General features: G+C 39.0%; 1 protein-coding gene across 10 annotated transcripts in view; it reads right to left on the reverse strand.

Moving 5' to 3' along the window:
• FRYL (FRY like transcription coactivator) overlaps positions 1-26,144 on the reverse strand; it is a 268,553-nt gene that overhangs the window by 157,314 nt on the left and 85,095 nt on the right. For 3 of the 10 annotated variants that reach the window (XM_061420113.1, XM_061420107.1, XM_061420106.1), the window contains exon 1: positions 11,946-22,580. The exons of 3 other annotated variants lie outside the window; for them this stretch is intronic. In XM_061420113.1, the coding sequence (XP_061276097.1) occupies positions 11,946-12,018 (73 nt within the window). In that variant the 5' untranslated portion in view covers positions 12,019-22,580. Of the gene's footprint in view, positions 1-11,945; positions 22,582-23,552; positions 23,643-26,144 lie in introns of those variants that run through there. 4 more of the 10 variants (XM_061420105.1, XM_061420104.1, XM_061420111.1 and 1 more) reach the window with 3 other exon arrangements.

Raw genomic sequence — 26,144 nt, forward strand, 5'->3', positions numbered from 1 at the left:
ATACAGTCAACCTTTAAAAATTGTGAATCACTATATTGTATACCTGTAACTTATGTAATATTGTACATCAAATATACTTAAATTTAAAAAAACTTAGTAAAATAGGTAAAATATATCTATCTGTCTACATATAAATAATTATATCAGAATGTTATGCAAAAGTAATCAACTCAGTGAATATTAAATGTACATAAACCAGATTAATATAAAAGATTGGAGAACCTTGCCAAAATTTCAGAAAAAGAATTCAACATAGCAAAGGTAGAAGAAAAGGGGGATTTATTTAGTAATAATTTTGGAATATCTTGCTACTCATTTGCAGAAAAATAAATATAACATATTCAAAGACCAAATTCCAGATGGATATGAAGTAAAAATGTTTTAAAGTCTTAGAAAAGAATTCAAAGTCAACATGCATAATCCAGGAAAGAGGAGACCTTTAGTGAAGATAGAAGGCCCAAAATTATTTAAAAAGAATGCCTTTGACCAAAGAAAAATTTTAAATATTTATAAGGAAACGATACTGTAAACAAGAAAGGACAAAAGTTGGGGGGAAAGTAGAATGTAGATGACAGAAAATATAAAATATAAATATAAAATATTCAAATTTACAAGAGAAAGACAACACAATGGAGAAAAAATGGCAAAAGATATAATTAGACAATTATCATAAGAACCAATCTAAAAAGACAACAAACATATGAAAAAAATATTCAGACTTTGTACTGGCCAGAAAATGAAAATTAAACTTGCAGTGAGCTTTCACTTTATACACAAATATTAAATTTGTGGCAAATATTCAAAAGAATAATTGGATGTATAGCTGAAAAGGTACAAGGAAATTAACACAACACATTGCTGATGGAAAAGTCCTGTTCAACAGTCAAGAAGGGTGGACAAAGGATGAGTGTTCTGGCCCCTATAGCAGAGCCTGGGCAGATAATAAATTTCTTTGATCTTTAGGCTCTCCATCCAACTTCCTGATTACAGTTTAACTTTGTATGACCTACCCCACAAGCAGAGCAAAGAACGGTCAGTCTGCCAGCTCCAGCATTAATGTTCTTTCACTTGGCATATTTCTCATTGTGAATTAGTAAATTGGCACACGTAAAAGCTTGTCTCTGTCAGAAGACTGTTTATAAAAATTCTGCCCCTTGAGAAAGATTTCACATCCACTCTCAGCATTCTGGCAGAGTCAGGATTTCCTGACCTGATGGTGGTCTTTGCTGGCCTTCTCTGGCAATTCCTTAAATCAGAATCAAACTCTCTGGAGGGAGACCCAGGCATCTGTATGTTTCTGAAAACTCCCCAGCGTGACTCTCTTTTGCTGTGCTTAGTTGCTCAGTCGTGTCCAATTCTTTGCGACTCCATGGACTGTAACCCACCAGGTTCTTCTGTCCATGGGGATTCTCCAGGCGAGAATACTGGAGTGGGTTGCCATGCACTCCTCCAGGGAATCTTCCTGACCCAGGGATCAAACCTGCGTCTCCTACATTGCAGGCAGATTCTTTACCGGCTGAACCATCGAGGAAGTAGCCAGGGTGAAAACCACTGCCTTTCACTATTCTTCCAAAGCAGAACATTGGTTCCACACAATGATTTTATTTAAAACTAATTTTGATGATAAAAAGTTTCAAAAACACCATAAACAAGGAAACCTACTTATATAATATCACAAACAACATCCATCAGAGTTAGATGAATGCATGTCAGGGACAGAGCTCTAGGGAGCAGAGTAAAGGATCATTTATAGGATAAATAAAAAATCTAATTTTAAAAAGTTATGTATAATTCTCTCAATTCATACTAGAAATCTTAAACTGATTTTTCTCTCAGGCTTTCAGTCTCTTCACTTTACTCACTATCGATGACCTAAACCACATATCTCGGTCGCCAATCAATCTTTGCCTTTCATTATCTGTTATTTCAAAGAATAAAGTTTCAGTGATATAAACTTAAAGAGTTATCACTGATTTCTCCCTGTGCCCTATATTTCATATCTAGTCTAGCCATCAAATACCATGACTACTAAAAGTAATCCCCACTTCCTTTTTCTGCATAGCTGAACTTTCTGCATAACTGAATTTTTAAGTTCAGGTCCTAATAACAGTCTACGTAAACTCGTTAAAAGTCTTCCTTCACAGTCATCCCCTGCCTCTCAGCTGATGAAATATCAACTTCACATAGCAGCCAAAGGGACTACTTCATATTTGAACCATGTGTGTGTGCCTGCCTTCTAAGTCACTTCAGTCGTGTCCGACTCTTTAAGATCCTGTGGACTGTAGCCCACCAGGCTCCTCTGTCCATGGGATTCTGCAGGCAACAATACTAGAGTGGGTTGCCATGCCCTCCTCCAGGGGATCCTCCCCATCCAGGTATTGAACCCACATCTGTTATGTCTCTTGCACTGGGAGGTAGGTTCTTTAACACCAGCACCTCCTAGGAACCCCATATTTGAACCATACTAGCACGTGAGTCTGAGTGAAATCCGGGAGTTGGTGATGGACAGGGAGGCCTGGCATGCTGCGATTCATGGGGTCGCAAAGAGTCAGACATGACTGAGTGACTGAACTGAACTGAACTGAACTGAGGCCTTTATATTGGAGAAGGAAATGGCAACCCACTCCAGTATTCTTTCCTGGAAAACACCATGGATGGAGGAGCCTGGCAGGCTGCAGTCCATGGGATAACAGTCAGACATGACTGAGCGACTGAGCAGAGGCCTTTATATATGGAGACCCTGGTAGCTCAGACAGTAAAGAATCTGCCTGTAATGCAGGAGACCTGAGTTCGATCCCTAGGTTGGAAAGATCCCCTGGAGCAAGGAATGGCAACCCACTCCAGTACTCTTGCCTGGAAAATCCCAGGACAGAGGAGTCTGGTGGGCTACAGTCCATGGGGTGGCAAAGAGTTGGACACAACTGAGCAATTAACACTTTAAACAACACAAGGGCCCTTATATGAGCTTCGCAGGTAACTCAGAGGTAAAGAATTTGCCTACAATGCAGGAGACTGCAAGAGACGTGGGTTCGATCCCTGGATTGGGATTCAGTATTCTTGCCGGGAAAATCCCATGGACATAGGAGCCTGGCAGGCTTCGGTCCATGGGGTCACAAAGAATTGGACACAACTGAAGCGACTGAGAACACACGCACACAGGTCCTTATATATCAAACATCGCAATGCAGGGCCTCTGTACTCTGCAAAAAAATGCACCACTAACCTTACTTTCAAGAATATTACTAAAGCCATTTTACTGGAGTCATCGTTTTCTTTTCTTCCACAGTCTCCCTACAATAAGAATGGTTCAAAACTTTATGTGAATTTTCTTCATCTTTTTTTTTTTAGAACAATTTTTTAAAGAGCAGTCTTTAGGCTCACAGCTAAATTGAGAGGAAGGTACAGAGACAACCCATATACTTCCTGCTCCCACACATGCATCCTTCCCCCATAATCTACATCCGTTAGTACACTTGCTGCAGTTTATGAGACTACATCGTTATCACCCAGAGTCTACATTAGGGTTCACTCTTTGTGTTGTACACTCCGTAGGTTTGAACAAACGTACCCCGTATGGAACAACTGACTGGTTCAAGCTTGAGAAAGGAGCACAACAGGGCTGTTTGCTCTCACCCTGTTTTGCAAATGCTAAGCACATCATGAGAAATGAGAAATGCTGGGCTGGATGAGTTACAAGTTGGAATCAAGATAAGCAGGAGAAACATCAACAACCTCAGATATGCGGATGATACCACCCTAATGGCAGAAAGCAAAGAGAAACTTAAGAGCTTCTTTTAGGAGGAGAGTGAAAGAGCTGGCTTAAAACTAAATATTAGAAAAACCAAGATCATGGCATCTGACCCCATTACTTCCTGGCAAATAGAACAGGAAACGGTGGAAGTAGTAACAGATTTCCTCTTCTTGGGCTCTGAAATCACTGCGGATGGTGACTCCAGCCATGAAATCAGAAGACGATTGCTTCTTGGCAGAAAAGTGATGACAAACCTCGTCAGTGTGTTGAAAAGCAGAGACATTACTCTCCCGACAAAGGTCTGTATAGTCAAAGCTATGGTCTTCCCAGCGGTCACATATGGTTGTGAGAGTTGGACCGTAAAGAAGGCAGAGCGTCAAAGAACTGATGCCTTTGAGCTGTGGTGCTGGAGAAGACTCCAAAGAGTCCCTTGGACAGCAAGGAGATCAAAACAGTCAATCTTAAGGAAGAGCAACCCTGAATACTAGCTGAAAGGACTGATGCTGAAGCTCCAGTATTTTGGTCATATGATGCGAACAGCCAACTTACTAGAAATGTCCCTGATGCTGGGAAAGATTGAGGGTAGAAGAAGAGGGTGTCAGAGGATGAGATGGTTGGATGGCATCACTGATGCAATGGACATGAACTTGGGCAAACTTCAGGAGATGGTGAAGGACAGGGAAGCCTGGCATGCTGTAGTACGTATGGTTGCAAAAAGTCGGACAAGACTGGGCCACTGAATAACAATATCCATCATTATAGTATCATACAGAGTAGTTTATTTTCCCTAAAAATCCTCTGTGCACCACCTACTCATCCCTCCCTCTCCCAATCCCCAGCAATCACTCTTCTTACTGTCCCCATAATTTTGGCCTCTTCTAGAATGTCATACAGTATGTAGCCTTTTCAGACTGGCTTCTTTCACTTAGTAATATGCAATTATGTTTCCTCCATGTCTTTTCATGGTTTGATAGCTCATTTCATTTTAGCACTGGATAATGTTTCATAGTCTGGATGTACCACAGTTTATTTATGCATTTATCTACTCAAGGACATCTTGGATGCTTCTAATTTTCGGCCATTATGACTAAAGCTGCTATAAACATCAGTGAAGCTTATTTTAAACAACAAAGATCCACTGAATACATCTAATGTAAATCTCTTATTTGTTATTATGTTATCAGTTCAGTTCAGTTCAGTCGCTCAGTCGTGTCCAACTCTTTGCGACTCCATGAATCGAAGCACGCCAGGCCTCCCTGTCCATCACCAACTCCTGGAGTTCACTCAAACTCACGTTATACTGTTACTATATTGCATGTTAATGGATATTAATAGATTCTTCAATTTTTGAATGCCTTTGCTAACTAGGTAATTTATGTTCTCTTTGACCAATGAATATATCTCTGAAATCAATGTCAATGAGAACATAAATTATGCTACCAAATTCATTTTATAAAACCCTAGTTAAAAACTTCCTTGACCTTTCATATTTAACCCAAGACCTATCGTTCTTAGTCTTAAATAGGTCCCATACCCATGATTAAGTGAGCTAATATTTTGTAAAGCATTTAGAAGAGTACCCACCAACCCACCCACACGGGAGGCATTACATACACGCTTGCTAAGGAAATAACATTTATTTATTCCACCTTCCTCTAGTGTCTGATCTACTGCGGTAGTAACCTAATGGCACCCTACTCCAGTACTCTCGCCTGGGAAATCCCATGGACGGAGGAGCCTGGTAGGCTCCAGCCCATGAGGTCGCTAAGAGTCGGACACGACTGAGTGTGAACTTTCACTTTTCACTTTCATGCATTAGAGAAGGAAATGGCAACCCACTCCAGTGTTCTTGCCTGGAGAATCCCAGGGACGGGGGAACCTGGCGGGCTGCCGTCTATGGGGTCGCACAGAGTTGGACATGACTGATGTGACTTAGCAGCAGCAGCAGCAGCAGCAGTAACCTAATGCAGCTTCCTATACATGCTGCATCCCTCTCTCATCCCCTTTTTTGTCCCCAACCCATGAAAAATGGAACTCTGATGAAATCACCTGAACCACTGTCACGAAGTCCATCAATGGCTCCCCCTCCGTTTTAGGTTTAAGATCAAAATATATGAGAAGGTCTTTAGGATATGTGGTCTGGCCTCTGACAACCTTTCTAGGTCATTCCCATCACTCTCCCGCATCCCTCAGCTCCAGTCAAACTGCTGTATTTCCTCCTACTCCCAGCACATCATATTCCTTCTACCCAGCTACTGCCCCCTGAAACTGTCAACTATTTCTTCCTTCACATTTCACTCAAGTCTCACTGTGTGTGTGTGCTGAGGTGCTCAGTCGTGTCCAAATCTTTGCAACCCGATGGATTGTAGCTCACCAGGCTCCTCTGTCCATGGGATTTCCCAGACAAAAACACTGGAGTCGGTTGCCATGTCCTCTTCCAGAAGATCTTTTTGACCCAGGGGTTAAGCCTGCATCTCTTGCATCTCTGGTATTGGCAAGCAGATTCTTTACCATAGTGCCATCTGGAAAAAGCCTCACTAGATCAGGGAAATTTTAAAATTGAAATATGAAGGATTAGAAGAAGTTCGTTGGATTAAAACATCTGGGTGTGTGTGTATGCGTGTTTGTTTCTTTGTAGGGGGAGTGTCTTAGTGCACCTTAACTTGTCTGTGCCCCTATCTACTCTTTTGTAAAAGCATCAGTTTTTAACAGATGAATGGACAATTAAAATATGGTATATTCATACAATGGGATATTATTCAGCCATGAAAATAATCAAGTACCAATATATCCTACAAATGGATGAACCTTCACTTCAGTTCAGTCGCTCAGTCGTGTCCGACTCTTCGCGACCCCGTGAATCGGAGCACGCCAGGCCTCTCTGTCCATCACTAACTCCCAGAGTGCACCCAAACTCATGTCCATCAAGTTGGTGATGCCATCCAGCCATCTCATCCTCTGTCGTCCCCTTCTCCTCCTGCCCTCAATCCCTCCAGCATCAAAGTCTTTTCCAATGAGTCAACTCTTCACATGAGGCGGCCAAAGTATTGGAGTTTCAGCTTCAGCATCAGTCCTTCCAAAGAACACCCAGGACTGATCTCCTTTAGAATGGACTGGTTGGATCTCCTTGCAGTCCAAGGGACTCTCAAGAGTCTTCTCCAACACCACAGTTCAAAGGCATCAATTCTTCGGCGCTCAGCTTTCTTCACAGTCTAACCCTCACATCCATACATGTCCCCTGGAAAAGCCATAGCCTTGACTAGACGGACTTTTGTTGGCAAAGTAATGTCTCTGCTTTTTAATATGCTATCTAGGTTGGTCATAACTTTCCTTGGATGGTCATAATATTTCCAAGGATGAACCTTGGAAATATGGTAAGTGAAAGAAGTCACAAAAGAACATCTATAGCATGATTCCATGTATGTGAAAGGTCCAGAAGAGGCAAATCTGTACAAACAGAAGTCAGAAGACTTTACCAGAAGTTATGAATATGTGGTTTCCTTTTGAGGTGATAAAAATGTTCAACAATTAGAAAGTAATAATTGTTATACATACAATTCTGTGAATACACTAAATACTATGAAATTATATACTTTAAAAGGATGAATTTTATGGTATGTGAATTATATCACAATAAAGCTGCTTTTTTTAAAAAAGCAATAACAGCTTTTCTCAGATTATAAGGATTATAAGAGATTTAAAGTATGTGTATGTTATTGAACACACACACGCATTTACACAATTATACTATGCACTTAACACATACCAGACCCATAAGTACTTCAATAAATGGTACATATTATTTTGAGGAAATAACACAGGTTTTAACTGAAATTAGATGAATGCATAATTGTGCTTTTAGGATTTGATTTTTACTATTTTTGCAATCCAAGAAAAACATCTGAAAAAAAAAAAAAACATCTGGACATTAAAAACACTGCTTATGAATTTTTACATTGTGTAAAAATCCAAGTAAATTATGCAAATCTAATTTTTTAACATACTTTATCTTACTCACATTTTAATTTATAAAACTGTGGTTAAATAAGTCCATTTATTTCTTCTATGTCTGTGATAAAAACTGAATTCTTTGAAACACTGTCACAAAATTATGAAAGTAAATTCTATAAATTAATATATTTACAAGAGGCAGTATATTGATAATAACTGTATCTGTTACCTTACACTGCAGATATATAACTAAATAGATCTTAGTACTAATTCTTGCCTTGTCTTATCAATTTTAGAGAGCTAAGCTAATCTTTAAAATGATAACATCCTCACTACACTGCTGGTTTAACAGAATGTTCCTGATTCAGTTTTTAAAAGAAGTAATGCCTAAAACTGTTGGCACAAAGACAAAATCCTGAATTTAGGCCATATGAATGTCACTTCATTGTTGTTACTGAAAGAAATAAGCTCAACTATAATCAAACTTCAGCAGTACTGCATCAACATTCTGCCAGCTAAGCAGGCCTTGAAACCAGAGGGCCTCTAGCAAATAATATAAAATGTGGCATCGATCATTAATATAAATCATGGCAAATGCATCTACATGAAACATTATTATATTTAATGATAAAGAATTATAATATATATTGCTAATAAGTTATTTTCAATAACAAAAATCAGATCTTTCTCTTTCCTTTTTTCTTTGGAGGATAGGGGCAATATTTGAAATATATATAACTTATTTAACAGAAAAATTACTTTCCATCTCTTTCTTCTCCCTAAAAGCTATTAATAAAGCTAGTTTTTCTCAGCTTTTCCCAAGGAATTTACTGAACAGAATTTAGTCAAACATTATTATCTTTTTTAATCACTGAGGGATCCTTCTATGCATTCCTACTTCAGAAACTGTTCCCCTGAGAGACATCACTAGTATAATAATAATCACATAGTCTAAGAGGGCTCGTATATTTGTCCTCCTACCTTTTTTCCTATTATTAATCCATTCCAACAAAAATGTGTGCAGCTCTAAGCTTTATCTTAATTGCCTACACATTTATCAGAAGTTAAGTAAGCATTAAGTCTACAAAGAAAAACAAAACCACAACCAACCTATGCCCTTCGGGAGCTTATCCTCAAGTAGCAGAGGAAGACATGAACGGTGCGGTTAGTGTAGCGATAACATTGATATTAAAGTGAAGAACAGAACAGACTACACACTTAGTATCTGGCTGACTCAAGAAAGGGTAGGTCTTCAAACACGAGTAAGAATTCACTGTGAAGCAGACAAAGAGGTGAGGGGGTAGGAGGTGCATTCGAGGCAAACGCAGCCGCAAACAGTAAGGCACGGCATGCTCCAGGAACCAGGTGAGTGTGGCAAGAGAGAAGACCAGCAAGATGAGCAGGGCTAGATGACGACAGGCTCCACCACACAGGGGACAGGAAGACTAGGCAGTTAAGGAGGGGAGAGACTCTAGATGCAGACATTTAGAAGGGGCTCCGGGCAGCAATGGGGAGGATGCAGAAAGGATGGAAAAGAAGCTATGGCCATACTCCAGGTGATAAGGCAGAGGCCTGAACTAAGGCAAGTTAAGCGGTGGTGGCAACAGAAGGCAGGAGAGACTAAGGACACTTCAGAAGGTAGAATTCAGAAGGCAAGTCTTGGTGAGTGACTCAAAGGGCTGAGTCAGAAACCTGGTTTCTGGTTTGGGGAGACTGTGGGTGGCTGTACTGCCTACCACCACGGGTAGCATCTGATTATTCAAAACTGAATTCCAATAAATGCCTTTTCTGCTAAGTCTTCTCTGCCCTCTGTGGTTCAATATGATTCCTTCCACCCTAGGATTCCCTGTGTCTATAGTGTGTACCAGATATTTGGTTAAGTCATAATGCATACATAACATTTTTAATTTAACTTCCTTACTGTGAACTTTTCATGTATATTTTCTGTCTCTGAGTAAACTATCAATAGAAGTTCCTTATAATCAAATATCACAAGGTTACAGAGCAGTATATACTCAATAAACGCTCGCTGATTCAAGTGTTGTGCTTGTGTGTGCTTGTGCTTAGTCGCTCAGTCGTGTCTGACTCTTTGAGACTTCATGGACTGTAGCCCGCCAGGCTCCTCTGTCCAAGGAATTCTACAGGCAAGAATACTGGAATGGGTAGCCGTTCCCTTCTCCAGGAGATCTTCCCAACCCAGGGATCGAACCTGGGTCTCCCACACTGCAGGTGGATTCTTTACCATCTGAGCCACCAGGGAAGTCATATTATGAATAGATACTGGGAAGAGATAGATAACCACTGTCCTTTTCTAGGGTCTTAAGACTATCCTCTCTCTCTCTCTTTAAATACAGTAGGGCTAAATGAGGATTAAAATTTTTTAAAAAAAGATATCCACAGATGCTGGTGAAATAAAAATATTCTCCCACTTTCCAGGACTAGGGCAGACATGGTTAGGGCCGTATTGAACAGTGAGAGCTCTCACTTCTTTTCAGTAGTTAGCCACTGTTTTAAAACTATTAAAAAATATCTTTAAGAGATTTGTACCATGAATGCCCAAGGGCAATGGGATGCCCACAAACCGAATCATTTTTTTACTAACAGTGAACAGCAAAGGTTTTACAAACATCTGTTTTGGGTTCACTCTTGGATTCAAGGAATATGACTGCATGAGATTTGGCTGTGGATGGTTATATGGTTCATGTAATGACATGTAAAATGTTTAAATGGTCACAAAACAAAATAACCACATAGTTCACAAGCATCTAAACAAACTAAGTTTTTATAGGACAAGCTGCTGTGTATAATCTAATATACACTGTTTCTCTATAAGAACCCATTTATAGCTTCATTCTCACTACAAAACTGTCTTACTATTTTTAAAAAAGTACATGGTAGGGACGGGGGAAGAAGGGAGAAGGAGAGGGAAAAATAAAAAAAAATTAACAACCAGAGTCTAGTTTATTTTAGTAAATATGTATTCCATAGTATCTTTTTAAGTAGTAAATTATTTAAATTAGTCAGTAATTATAATTCTCCAATATTTTAACTATGTATATTCACTTAGAAGCTTTCCTCATACAAAGATAATTTTCTGCCATCTGTCACAATAATATCTCCATATGGAAGCATTACTTACATATCAAAAATAAAAGAGAAATAAGAGATTGTAAATGTAGTATATTTGGCATAATACAAATCTCAAATTATAGTCTATAAAGTTCTATTTTAAGAAGTCCTCCATATCAACATTTGCTCTTTTATATTATTTGATTATAAAACAAAACTATATCAAATATTTTGGTTAGAGAGTTAGCCAGAAAAAATTAAATTTAGTCTCTCATATTTTATTCATTAGCTTGCTTAGACATGGACAGCACAGTTGGGAGTAAGAACAACTGGGTTCTAATTCCAGTTCTTTGCCACCATATGACCTTGGAAAAGTCACAGTTTTTCTATCCTTCAGTTTCCTTTGGGCAAAACAGATATTACAGCAGAATTTCTGCTTGTTTATTACTTTATTAGTCTGGTATCATTTTATTAAGATACTTTTCACAGAAAAAAGAAAGAAAAGAAAAACAGACTATGATAATAAATAATTTTCATAAGTGCTTTGAGATCTTCAGAGACAAGTGCCACTGGAATTTACTGGAAAGACTACACAAAATCAGTATTTGCCAAGTCCATATATTAGGAAGGAATGAATAAAATAAGAGCTCAGTGATATTGGTTTTAATGACTTATCTGAACTTTGAAATACAAAAGTATATCATCCTGAATGTTCTTTATCCTAAAATTGAGTACACGTGAAAATTACTCAGTGTAACTTCAGGACTATGAGAAAGTTGCAGTCATTACATTACACTGTCTGATGCTTTAAGATAGCTAATGCTGCTTCCAATCAACATTTCGTGCAAACATAGCTGTGGAATAGTACTGGTATCCGATAACCCTGCAGACAGAGATTAGAGCCTGTTATCTTTATTCCCCATTTTTGACCAATAGAGAGAAACTTTGCCAGAAGGACACAAATTAATAAGAAAAGCCCAGACTGGTCAGAGAATATTTACTCATTTTACAGCTGCCAGCATGTGCACACCCAGGTTGCTCTAGCTATCTTACTGATTCTTCATGTTATTTTCAACAGCTTTCATTCAATTTGGATGGGGCTAAAGAATTAGCATGCAAGAAATGGCAATGATCATACCTCAAGCATTTCTCCTGTTTAGGCAAATATACTTACAGCTGCTGCTCCAGGACTTTAACAAGGACTTTATGCTAATTTCAAAAAACACAGAATCCTGTAGACTCAACATTGTGTCCCAACTGGCTGCAGCAGCAGCGGTAGCAGCAGCAATGGATTTGTTGATCTCTCTCTGAGCCGCTGTCCCTTCTGCTTTCACAGGCAGCAGAGTTTTGGCCCACAGAGCCTCAGCTTCATTACCATGCAGTCTCGCAGTGACGCACAACTATAGTGGAAATGCTGCTGAATGCAGATGAACTATTCAGCTGAATAAAGCCTTACAAGTTTATCACAAGTGCCCTGAAGGACACCCTCACCTTTCCTGCTGGAGATACACACGTGGCCAAAATCACCAGCTCTGTTTATTGTCCCCGTTATCAGTTTTGATGAGCTGTGTCTCTGGCTGCTTTCAGTGTAGTCGCTACTGCTAGTAAACAGACAAGGGTGGCGCTCTGCCCTTGGGTGCCAACTTTTCTAGCTCAGAGCCTCAGAAGTCAGAAACAAATTTGGATCCAACATTAAGATCTTTAAGTCTCTTCCTATAACAGCTGACCCTCCCTGCTGCCAAAAAAGCATCGGAGGTGTTTATTCCACTTCAGTCAGTTTCTCTAGGTGATTTTCATAGTCAGTTCTCTCCACCCCTCTACACACCCAGGCAGTAAGCAGTGACTTTCTCAGCGGGCTTATGATGATGCAGAGTCCACTGCCTCACTTAACCCGCCAGAGAGAACGCTGGCTAATGGAATCAAAGGATGATGTAATGAACACCGTGGCTGAGCTTCCATCAGCCTCTAAAACTGCTCAGCTCAGGACAAAGTTTCCTCTGCTACAGGCAACTTATTCAAAAGAGAGAACTCTATTAGAATAATGGGATTATTTTAAAACATAGGGTCTTCTATTCTTAAAACAGGACATAATTCCTCTCAAACTCTTATGGTCAGAATACCAGTAAATAGTGAGAAATCCTCTGGCCAAACAAAACACACGTTTTAAAAACTTTATTCTATAGAAGCTATTTTTAAATGGAAAGCTAACACTATTGAAAGTCTGACTGCTCTTCAAAATAGTAGAAATATTCTAAAATCAAACCTGACAAATAATATTTGGTGTTAATATCATAGGAAAAATGTCTTGACCTCACAATTTACCATTACTCCGAAGATCAGTATTGGGGGGAATGGAGGAAGGTGGTATTTTTCCATCTGTGGCAATACATTTGTACTCATCCATCTATATACTTCTGTATCCTTTAAATACCACAAGGAATAAGTAAATTTCATGATCAAAGTCATAACTGAATGGATTAATTCATAGCCAAAAGGCTAGGCACTATATTAAAAGCTAAAAGAATATTCTTCTATGCATAATACATTAAGGGGAAAAGATAGTCATATTCATTAAGACACATTCAGTGGTAATAGTATTACTGAGAGCATCATTTAAAGCTTATTCCTTCAGAGTAGTCCAGGAACTCTGGAATAAGTCTGCAGCCATTCCTACCCCTGACAGATCTAAAATTGAAATCCAAACCAAGGCTACAAAGGATAACCACACAGAACTCCAATACCACAATACTGTTGTTTCAGCACATCTTCTTGATCAGACACATCTCAGGATCAGGGAAGAACAAGGTTTCTCCTGGCCTAACGGAGCACAAGTGCCTCAAGGAGTTGCATGAACAAAGGGTACTCCATAGTCCAAAAACACTGCCTACAACATCCATTCTTGAACATTAACAATGTATGTCAACCAACAAAAGGCTCTCGGTTATACACAAACTGGTTCAATTTTTCCCTTTAATTAAATATTCCCCAAAGTGATTTGACAATATAATCCTTTTTTCATCAAATGGCTGTATTTGATGAAAAAAGGATTAACTCTATTAACATAGAGTCAGGGAATAAGCTGATCTAGACCCAGACAACAGAGAAGGTGATGGCACCCCACTCTAGTACTCTTGCCTGGAAAATCCCACGGATGGAGGAGCCTGATGGGCTGCAGTCCATGTGGTCACGAAGAGTCTGACACGACTGAGCAACTTCGCTTTCACTTTTCACTTTCGTCCATTGGAGAAGGAAATGGCAACCCATGCCAGTGTTCTTGCCTGGAGAATCCCAGGGACGGGGAGCCTGGTGGGCTGCCGTCTATGGGGTCGCACAGAGTCGGACACGACTGAAGTGACTCAGCAGCAGCAGCAGCAGACCCAAACAAACTACACCAGTCAATGTCAAGACACAGAACTGAAGCATGTCAGCAAGCAGATAAGTCAGAAGGCGTACACACAGATATTTTATCATAGTTTTTCTACCACTACTGAGCTAAGCCTGTTAGTCTTACACAAAACTTAAAAGCTACTTAATATTATTTGTTCCACCAAAGTAATCAGAGCTTATTCTTAGTAAACCTTTGTAAACTATAAACTTTTATAAACTATAACTGTCACATAGAATGTCCAAATAAGATAATTTTTTTAGGGGCTAGAGCTCCAAAGAATTGATGCTTTTGCACTGTGGTGTTGGAGAAGACTCTTGAGAGTCCCTTGGACTGCAAGGAGATCCAACCACTCCATTCCGAAGGAGATCAGTCCTGGGTGTTCTTTGGAAGGAATGATGCTAAAGCTGAAACTCCAGTACTTTGGCCACCTCATGTGAAGAGTTGACTCATTGGAAAAGACTCTGATGCTGGGAGGGATTGGGGGCAGGAGGAGAAGGGGACGACAGAGGATGAGATGGCTGGATGGCATCACTGACTCGATGGACGTGAGTTTGAGTGAACTCCGGGAATTGGAGATGGACAGGGAGGCCTGGCGTGCTGCAGTTTGTGGGGTCGCAAAGAGTTGGACACCACTGAGCAACTGAACTGAACTGAGGGGTTAAATAATAGGTGATTTTTTTCACAATCTTAAAAAAAGAGGATTTTCTTCTGCTTAAGTTTCACATACATGGATCTAAAAGAATAAATCAGAACCTAAAGTGTCTCTTATATCTAATCAATTACTATGTGCATACAGCCAAAGGAAATCAACAGCTTCTTTGAGACAGAGCTACATAATTTAGGGCTTATTTTAGAAGTTCCATTTACACCAGGTCTTCCTTGTAACAGAAGGTGAATGAAAATGACACTTCCATTCATATGGAGAGTAATTCAACAAACCCATGTGAGCAGAGCCTGGGTTCTTAGCATTATACTGAAATGCAAAAAACAAAATAAGTAGCATTATTATTCCAACTATTATTCCCAACTTTAACAAACAGTAATGGACTAAGTATTTCCTTTCTAACCCTTGCCAAATGTTCATCACCCATATCACTGAGAACTACATACGCACTCAACAATTCTTCCAGGAGACCGGGCCAGAGTAGTACTATATTCCAAATGCTTCTCAATCTCTCAATTACTAACCAAACTTTTATATTACACAAATAATAACAGTCCTATCATCTTCAAGTAATTTCTCTATCTTCAACCTATCAATCAATCACATAGCTTAGAGCTTATTGCAAGCTCAACAAAGTGAAGTAAAAATTGCTCAGTCGTGTTGACTCTCTGTGACCCCATGGACTGTACTGTCCATGGAATTCTCCAGGCCAGAATACTGGAGTGGGTAGCCCTTCCCTTCTCCAGGGGATCTTCCCAACCCAGGGTTCGAACCCAGGTCTCCCGCACTGCAGGCAGATTCTTTACCAGCTGAGCCACAAGGGAAGCCTAAGAATACTGCAGTGGGTAGCCTATCCCTTTCTCCAGCGGATCTTCCAACCAGGAATCAAACTGGGGTCGCCTACATTGCAGGTGGATTCTTTACCAGCTGAGCTTAACCTATCAATTAATCACATAGCCTAGAGTTTATTGCAAGCTTGACAAAAGACTAGTCAAAATGTCAGTCAGTTTTCCATTTTATTCATTTCATAAATTCAGAATTCTCCAAGTTGTATCATTCATACATATTTTCTAGTCTAATCACCATAAAAAAATAGCTGCACAAATCATTTCTTGATGGCATATTCTTGGCAAAGCAGAAAAATTTATTTTGGATCATTTCCTTCAACAAACCTCTCCACCCTTTAGACTGTAATATTAAAGAATGTTTTTAAAATTTATAACATTTTTTAAAAATTCACAATTTCAATATTATCAGCCTTTGCTGAGGTCCTCTTGGCATGGGCCAGATACTGTAAAGCACAGGGAACAGAAGAAGGCTATGCCAGTCTTCTTGCCCCCAAGGAATCAGAAAGTAGATGTTCTTTCTTTTAATCAATTTCCATTTGATTCTATGTCCTTTTCACTGACATTTTAAGGATTCATGGAATCGGTTACTTGCTTTACATTTCTAAGTAGAAGGCAGATAACAGTATATCCTAATAAACTGAGTGTGTATATCAGGAAAAATTCTCAGTAAATCCTACAAAAATATTCCCATTTAGATATAGTATCCAAACAAAATGTTCTTTAATAAACAATGAAGTTTGGACTTAACTGACTATATCATACAATCCAATCCAAGAAAATTTAATGTTCTACCAACCCAAAAGGAAATAAAAGTCTTCAATTATTAACAATTCTTAGGAACAGTACAAATATAATGGATTATGCCTTATATTACTACTACTACTAAGTCGCTTCAGTCGTGTCTGACTCTGTGCGACCCCACAGACGGCAGCCCATCAGGCTCCACCATCCCTGGGATTCTCCAGGCAAGAACACTGGAGTGGGTTGCCATTTCCTCCTCCAATCCATGAAAGTGAAAAGTGAAAGTGAAGTCGCTCAGTTGTATCTGACCCTTAGCGACCCCATGGACTGCAGCCCACCAGGCTCCTCCGTCCATGGGATTTTCCAGGCAAGAGTACTGGAGTGGGGTGCCATTGCCTTCTCCGTGACTTATATTAACACCTTTTAAAATATCTCAGAAATTATTAAACCGGTATCCAAATAATCATAATATGGAAAAAACAGAAACTTGACAAGTTTTTCTACAAAAAACGTTAAATATCCTATCACTCCCAGAGCCTTTCACAGTCCCTACAGATTTTAGCCTCTTTGGAAAGTCCTCATCATTTCTGGAGTTTAGAAAAGAGACTGAAAAGTTTTCGGTATGGAAGGAAAGATGCTCTTGGGTCTATGAGATAATTAACATCACACATGAAATATAAAAAAGAAAAATCAAAAAGGCTGTAGAAATCACTTCCTATTTTGCTTTATAATACAACAAAAAATTAACAATAATTATCTATAACAGTAGTTAACATTTACTTTTTAGTACACTTAATTCTACTTTCTCTATTTCCCAAATTGTCTACCATGAATTGGATTTAACATTTTAAAAATTCGTTTCCTTGGAGAAATCACTGATTCGAGGGCTAGAGCATAGAACACACAAGATAAGCCTGGAACATTTGTAAGGGCAGGAAGTGGGAAAGGGCTCAAAAGACAAAATAATATGGGTATGTCAAAGAGAAATGGGAGCCAAGTGATAGAGCTGCCAACAGTCAAAGCTAACACCTGGAGCAACAAAATAAACAATGTAGTATGGAATACTACAAAACCCAAAGTACAAAATAAATATGCATTGAGGCTGTACTTATATAAATAAATGATTAGGTAAATAAAGGAGAAGAGACAAATCTCATATTGTACACACAGAAGTGTTAACTTACTAGGCTTGACTGATATTCTTTGAAAGGTCTGCTTTGATTGGCCCCTGGCTGGCATCAAGGAACTTAAATTTTAAGAGGGGCCCACCATTCCCAGAACTGAAAAGAGCTGCTCAATTATGCATAAATTTTTGGTACAAACAATATAGTTTATGCTGAACAACTGCTTTCCTTCAGCAAGTCCAAAACGGGGTATGTGCCATGTCAGCAGCCCCAATAAAAATCCTGTAATCTGAGTCTATAATGAGCTTCTTTTCTATGAGGAGAAAAAGAAAGATAAAGAAAAAAAAAAAAGACTCAAATGGAACACAGATAAAACAAACAATATCTAAAAAATACATTTAATGGCTGGCACCAGGAGAAGATTAGAGTTTGTGAAAGAAAAGATCAGTAAATATGGAGAAATGGGAACATTAACTCTACAAAGTGAAGTCTAAATGATAAAACAAGGGGAGGAAATGCACAAAGCCTCAGTGACCTTTGGAGCAATATCAGGTAGTCTAATACATGTTGGAATATGCCAACCACATCATAAGCTAACTGCTGGAAACCAACGACAAAAGAGGAAAATCTCAAGAGCAGTTGAAGAAAATGATAAATTACATACAGTGGAACAAAGATAAAAATGAACACATGTTTCATCTGAAACTATACAAAGCAGAAGTTGGAATGCATGCTATCACTGAAAAGCTTAAAACTGATGACTTATAATTCTATTATCTGGTGAAAATATCTTGCAAAGATCAAGCAAAAACTTTTCTGAGACAGACAAGAACTGAAAGAATTTGTCACCAGTATATCTACATACAAAAAAACATTAAAGAAAGTTCTTTAGGCAGAAGAAAAAATTATACTGGATGAAAACCTGTATAACCTGTATAACCTAAACAATATCATCGAAAACAAGTGATGGAAAGTGTCAGAAATGGTACACTGGCAGGAAGCAGAAGAACTTTTGCTTCTTGTTTTAAATTTTCTTTATGTTAATTGACGAAAGTGGTTAACAACCTACAACACAATCAGGTTTATACTGTGTGTAAAAATAAAACATTTGACTACAGCAGTACAAAGGATGAAGAGGAGAAACAAGTATCAGGTTTTAAGATGCTACATTCTACAGAAAATGTGCTATCATTTGAAAGTGGACTACAATAAGGTAAAATTCATTTTTTAAACCCTAGATTTAAAACCCCTAATTTTATTTAAAAATTTTTAAATAATAAGCCAACAGTAGAATAAATTAGAATACTAAAAAGCAAAGGAGGAGGGGAAAACAGATGGGACAAACAGGAAACAACCACAAGATAGATTTAAACCCAACCATGTCCCTAATTAAATATAAACGGTCTAACCACTGTGTGAAAGCATCATGCCAGGTACAAAAAGGATAATTTAGTGAATAAAACAAAGCTTGAGCCCTTGGGAAGGTTGGGATCCAATGGTGGTGATAAAGAGCACGTGGTATGTGGGTGTCCATCCCTACATGCTGTGTGCTTAGTCGCTCAGTTGTCTCCAACTCTGTGACTCAATAGACTGTAGCTGGCCAGTCTCCTCTATCCATGGGATTCTCCAGGCAAGAATACTGAAGTGGGTTGCCATGCCCTCCTCCAGCGGATCTTCCCAACCCAGGGATCAAACCCAGGTCTCCCACATTGCAGGACTGGATTTTTTATCATCTGGGCCACCAGGGAAGTCCATGTCCCTACATACATACATCCAGATATAAAATAACCAGTTGTGATTAAGTGCTGTGATGGTAATAAAGGAGGTATAGTGACAGAGAAAATCAGAGAAGGCCTAGATAAGATAGAGTGATCAGGGAGACGGCCACTAACAGGGAACAATATCAAATACGAAATCTGTTCAGCAGTGGACCTTCTTCTGAAGAATGGATTTTATGGTTAATCCCCAAAAGGAAATCAGACTGAAATCAAAGTAACTCTGGCTGACCAGGGTTAGAGTATCAGAGCCCTCGCCACTTGCCTGAGGAGATTCTCAAAGAATCCCTGAATGACTAATAGGCCCCCACAAAATACTGAGGTCTATAACTGGATGCCGTAGAAGAGCTCTGATCAAGAACAAGGTCAGACAGACCAACCTGATTAGTGAAGGGGAGAATGGACTTGAGGAGAACACAGTGAAAGCTGATGGGCTGTCTAAATTGCTTAGGTAAGGGGTAAGGACTAAAAAGATAACTAGTATACATATTTAGTGGCTTCCCAAGTGGTGCTAGTGGTGAAGAATCTGCTGCCAAAGCAGGAGACACAAGAGATGCAAGTTCGATCCCTGGGTGGGAAAGATCCCCTGGAGAAGGAAATGGCAACTCACTCTAGTATTCTTGCCTGGAAAATTCCATGGACACAGGAGCCTGGCAGGCTAGTCCATGGGGCCGCAAAGAATTAGACCCAAATGAGCACACACATACTTAGAATAACTCAGAAAAGGGCAATAAAAATGGGACTAGGAAGACAGATTCCATTTTTTCTGAATAGGTACTTCTTGATGGACCTGGTGACTGTTAGCATAGGGAAAAAAAGAGGCAAACCTAAATAGTAAAAAAAAAAAGTGACCCCTATACTTAGGTGACTGGGTGGACAGTGGTAGTAAACATGGACCGGCAAGGGGTGGTTTGCAAGGGGTAACAAGGAGAGTTTGGGCAACATAAATCTCAAGTCTAAAAGAGGCATCAAGGCTAGAAGCAAGAGAAGAACAAAGATGGAAGTATACAGACAGCCACTCTCACAAGTTCTCCAGCTTCTCCATTTGTGAAGGGCGTAAACAGAGTTCACTATCTCCAAGTACATGCTAGCCAATACTAACCACAAACTAACAAATTCAGCTGAAACCAAGAAAAATAAAAACAATCAGGAGACAATAATTTAAAAATGAAATAAACAAAGGAGTAATGATGGGACTCTTCCCCTGAAATATGAGGACCAGAATTCCATCTAGATTTCTGGAGAGAAAGGATTCAAGTCGTGACCAAATAAACTACTTATTTTAGAAGTATAAATCAAGTTTCTGAATTAATGGTCATACAACAGAGTCTCTAACAAAAATAAGCTTCAGACAATGTCACAGATTAGATCAATGCATTAGTGTATTCACAAGTTAGCAGCATAAAAGCAATAAAGAAGCTTTTTAACTAAGCTCAATAACTTGGAGAGTGGTTATCTATACATCAATATATTATTCAAGAATGCCATAAGGTATAATTACTGTTACCTTCCTGACACAGGGCATTGATTAATAGCCCAATTTATTCCTAGCCTTGAAGTTCTTTTTATATATTTCACACGTTAAAACAAAAAAATTGCTTCCTCTGCTTAAAATGAAGTAGTCCAGACCCTGTAATCATACTTTCTTCTCTGCCCTCAAAAACCATACAAATTTGCTATCATTTGGCCCAGTGCTAAGACATTATTATTTCTTGAATTAAAACAAAAATCTATTTTTGAATATTTAAAACTGATTCCTGAGTTCCTTAAGAACTCTAGACACTAGAAATTAAATGTAATTGCCTGAAATTGTTTTTGGAAAATACAGGTGAAAAAAATCCAGATACAAATTTTCTAGTCAAAAGGTTATTGGATTTATATTTTTTACAACATGCACAATGTATATTCATTGCCCCCAAAGAAACTAGAATTCTTAATACTAAGATACTTTCATTGTCAGTACAGGATATACAGATGTACTGAGAAGAAAAAAGAGGATATGCATTATAACTGGTCAATCCTACTGGGAAAAATCACTGCACATGGTGATTGCAGCCATGAAATAAAAAGACGCTTACTCCTTGGAAGGAAAGTTATGACCAACCTAGACAGCTTATTAAAGAGCAGAGACATTACTTTGCCAACAAAGGTCCGTCTAGTTAAGGCTATGGTTTTTCCAGCGGCCATGTATGTATGTGAAAGTTGGACTGTGAAGAAAGCTGAGTGCCGAAGAATTGATGTTTTTGAACTGTGGTGTTGGAGAAGACTCTTGAGAGTGCCTTGGACTGCAAGGAGATCCAACCACTCCATTCCGAAGGAGATCAGTCCTGGGTGTTCATTGGAAGGACTGATGCTGAAGCTGAAACTCCAGTACTTTGGCCACCTCATGCGAAGAGCTGACTCATTGGAAAAGACTTGGATGCTGGGAGGGACTGGGGGCAGGAGAAGGGGACGACAGAGGATGAAATGGCTGGATGGCATCACCGACTCGATGGACATGAGTTTGAGTGAAGTCCGGGAGTTGGTGATGGACAGGGAGGCCTGGCGTGCTGCGATTCATGGGGTTGCAAAGAGTCAGACACGACTGAAAAACTGAACTGAACTTAACTGACTGGGAAAAACAGGTAAAATTCTATGGACCATAATTGAAGGTGAATTTAAAATGTATTGCCCAAAGAAGAACTTTTTTGAATGTGAAAATGGGCACTAGCTAGTAACAACATGTCAGAACAGAGATGTAAACCATTAACTGGCCAAGGTCAATGGAGACCAATGGTCACGTTCTCCATGAAGCACCATCACAAAGCAAAGGCTCATGACTTCCTGTCAACACTTGTCTTTCTGAATTTTTCTCACATTGTCAGTAGCACAATAAGTTTTCAATGAACTAGAAGTTTTTATTGTTAGAGCCACTTTTTTAATACCATCCTTACTTTTAAAACAAAAGGGTGAGTTGGCAAGGCTGTAATAAGGAATACGAAAGGAAAGGAAGTACCAAACTGCAGAAGCAACCAAATGTAAAGACAAAAATTACACTTAGGAAGTAGAGTACCAGCAGTTTTAGGAAGATGAAGAGATTGTTTATTGTAATTAAATGGGAAAGCCTAAAACCCAGGAAATGTTTATGAATGATCAATCTTAATCACAATGTATTATATTATATTAAAAACTAATTTGGAAGAACCTACCTTCCTAACATTAATATTCTTTAAAACCTCATTCTAAACCTTGTAAATCAGAACCCACTTCTTTATAAGATTCCCTAGGTCATTCTTACGGAGAAGGCAATGGCACCCCACTCCAGTACTCTTGCCTGGAAAATCCCATGGATGGAGGAGTCTGGTAGGCTGCAGTCCATGGGGTCGTTAAGAGTCAGACGTGACTGAGTGACTTCACTTTTACTTTTCACTTTCATGCATTGGAGAAGGAAATAGCAACCACTCCAGTGTTCTTGCTTGGAGAATCCAAGGGACAGGGGAGCCTGGTGCGCTGCTGTCTATGGGGTTGCACAGAATCGGACACGACTGAAGCGACTTAGCAGCAGCAGCAGCAGGTCATTCTTAAGCACAGTAAAGCTTAAGAAGAGCTAATTTTAAGATATATTTATATAAAATATAAGATATACTGATATAAAATTATCTTGCTTGTGTCATTTTTAGCACATCTTATTTAAAAATAATAACAAATATTTATTTAGAAATAGAGATTAACAAAATTCAGAGCCCTAAGATATAATAAATTTTCTGCATTCCTTATAAAGAACTTTTTAGAGTTTTTTTTAAAGTTTCTAGAAATATATGCCAGTTTATACTTCTTGAGAACAGCATAAGAGATCTTATCGGATGGCTTACCTAACCTTAAATAATCACTCTTTAGAAACAGAAAATTCTGCCAAAAATGTATGTGTGCGTGCTCAGTCATGTCCAGCCCTTTGCAGCCCCATGGACTGTAGCCTGCCAGGCTGCTCTGCTCATGGAATTTTCCAGGCACAAATACTGGAGTGAGTTGCCATTTCCTACCCCAGGGATCTTCCTGACCTAGGGACTGAATCCATGTTTCTTGCATCTCCTGCACTGGCAGGCAGATTCTTTACCACTAGCACCATGTGGGAAGCATCAAAAGTTTAAATAAAAGTAGACTTTAAAACTCAGTTAATGTGCCAATAATTTACATCTATAATATCTAAAATTATTTTATATTATTACTTAACAGTTTGAATAAATCAACGATAGAATGTTTACTTTGCTGATACGGCGTTTGGAAAAACAATTCTCAAAGGCGGACTGATCCCCATCTTGATCACCATCTGTCTATAAAGAATCCTTGTGTTTCTAAAAAAAGAAATATGCAATGAATTACCTTTAGAGTTAATTTATTCTATTTTAAAAATGACTAGGTTTAAAAAACTTTATGGCTAAAGTAAGGCAAGGTGCATATTCTATTTACATATGTAGCAGGATGGGATGCTAAAGGTGGCTGGAAAGTACAGGGATAGCCTAGTAGACAATGAGTTCCATTATGGAAAGGTCCATAAAACAAGATTATTGATAAAAAGCAACTATTTTAGAACTCCACATCAGGGTATTAAGGGCATACAGGAAATCTGTTAAGCCAACAATTGTTATCTTTAAAGAATGAACCATATGGCCTTCCACAAATAGAGACTCACAGATTTTTTTTTTAACTGAAGAATCTTTAGAGATCATGAAACATAGTCCCTCAAATCTTAGATGAGACAACTGAAGCCCAGGGAGGATAAATGATATAATTGGATCCAAATCAAATTAATGAATATTTAATGAATACCTACTGTGGATAACACACTATTCCAAGAGTTACAGAAACTAAGTTTAACAGTGGAGCCCTTCTTCAAGCGGTCCATTCTCTACTTCCCAGGTAAATCACCTGTATGTAGCTCTCTGATGTTAGCAATATCCTTTTCCATATTCTAGCTTAGAGCTGGAACACTTAGGTCCCTAGACCAAATCTGGTTCATCGCTTGATTTGTAAAGAAAGCTGTACTGAAACACAGCCACACACATTCTTTCACATTTCATCCAGGCTTCTTTTTTTCTACAGAGTCAAAGCTAAACAGTTATGACAGAGACTTATGGCCCCCAGATCCTAAAATATTTACTACCTGGCCCTTCCCAGAAAAGGCTTGCCAATCTCTATTCTAGATCACTTTTTGCTTTGATTTGAAGGGTGTTTTTTCCCCCACCTTTTTTCCTTTTCAAACTAATGGAAGGCTGGTTTTGCCTCAGGAACCACTGCCCACTGAGCAATGTGCTAGATGGTTTTGAAGGAAAAAGTCAGTGAGCTAAATATGGCAACTGACAGCAGCTCTCCATAACAAGTGAAAACTTGCTCTGGCACATAAAGGAGAAGAATCAAAGGACAGAAGACTCTTAACTTTCAACAAACATTTAATAAGTGCTTACTAAGTGCCTTCCATGGGGCTAAGCTCTGGGGCTACCCACATAGATAAGACCAACTTAGTTCTCAAAGAATTCACTACCTAGAAAAAGAAGCAACACTTTTATATTAAATGGAATAACAGAAGCTAGTGGACAAAGACAGAGAATAGTTAACTGAAGTTAGGGGTGACAGAAACTAGTTAACCCCAAGGACAATCACACAGAGACTTCTATTCCCCCTACCGAGTTCCAGCTGCAGGAAGTAAGCATGATTAGAAGCTTATATCTACGGATTGTTGCCTCAACCCAAAGGCCACAACGTATAGGTGGATAGAGTTAACCCTTGGACTGGATGTTGCTTCCTGATTCCCTTTATAGCACACTTTATTTTTGTTTAAACTTTCTAGTATAATTCTTTTAGTTACATTTTAAATTTACACTCAGCTTTAGTCATCTTAACCTACTCTGCTGTGCATGTTTTAACCTCTATATTCTTTTTTGAGAATCTTCCAATATAGACATTATTTTTTATCAGTTTTTCACCTTTTTATGCATTATTTCTAATATTTGTTTATATTTTTCTTATCCCCTTTTGTTTCAACTATTTTATCTTAGACATGCTATCTCCTGCCTTTTGTTTCTCTAACTGAGAATAAGCAGGAGTGATGATCAAAATAGCCACCAGGAAAGTATGGTAACTGAACAATGTAACCAGCCCAGCCTCAGAGTGGAGGCGGGTCCAGGGAACCCTGGTGTGGCGAAGACTCACCAATTAGTTGACAAAACCTGAGGTGGTCAAGGTCTTCCCTTACAGCTCAGTTGGTAAAGAATCCACCTGCAATGCAGGAGATCCCAGTTCGATTCCTAGGTCGGGAAGATCCATGGGAGAAGGGATAGGCTACCCACTCCAGTATTCCTGGGCTTCCCTTGTGGCTCAGCTGGTAAAGAATCTGTCTGCAATGCGGGAGACCTGGGTTCAGTTCCTGGGTTGGGAAGATCCCCTGCAGAAGAGAAAGGCTAAGAGGGTCCTGGGGTAGGGCAGGAGGGCTGAAACTGCAGGAGCACTTGGGGAAGGGATGTGGCTATAGCTGAATATCAACTGATAGTAGAAATTGTAGTATTTTAACAACCGGTATCACCATACCAGGGTTGATACTAGATCAACATCAGTTCTGTGATTAGGAAAACAGCAGAGTAAGTGGGATAGAGAAGAAATCATTCCAGGCCTCTTAAAAATGGAGACAGGTACATCTCTATTTCAGTTAAGTTTCTTGCAAGTCCTTTCTAAAAGGACATTACAGGCAGACTTCTAAAAGTCTTTCTAAAAGCCAAATAAGTAAAGACCCTGCCCCTAATTCTAGCCACATTTAACTGCCCCGATTTTCAAAAATATACATCCATGTAATTTGAGGAGAC

The sequence above is a fragment of the Bos javanicus genome, chromosome 6 (assembly GCF_032452875.1).
Source record: "Bos javanicus breed banteng chromosome 6, ARS-OSU_banteng_1.0, whole genome shotgun sequence".
Taxonomy (NCBI): domain Eukaryota; kingdom Metazoa; phylum Chordata; class Mammalia; order Artiodactyla; family Bovidae; genus Bos; species Bos javanicus.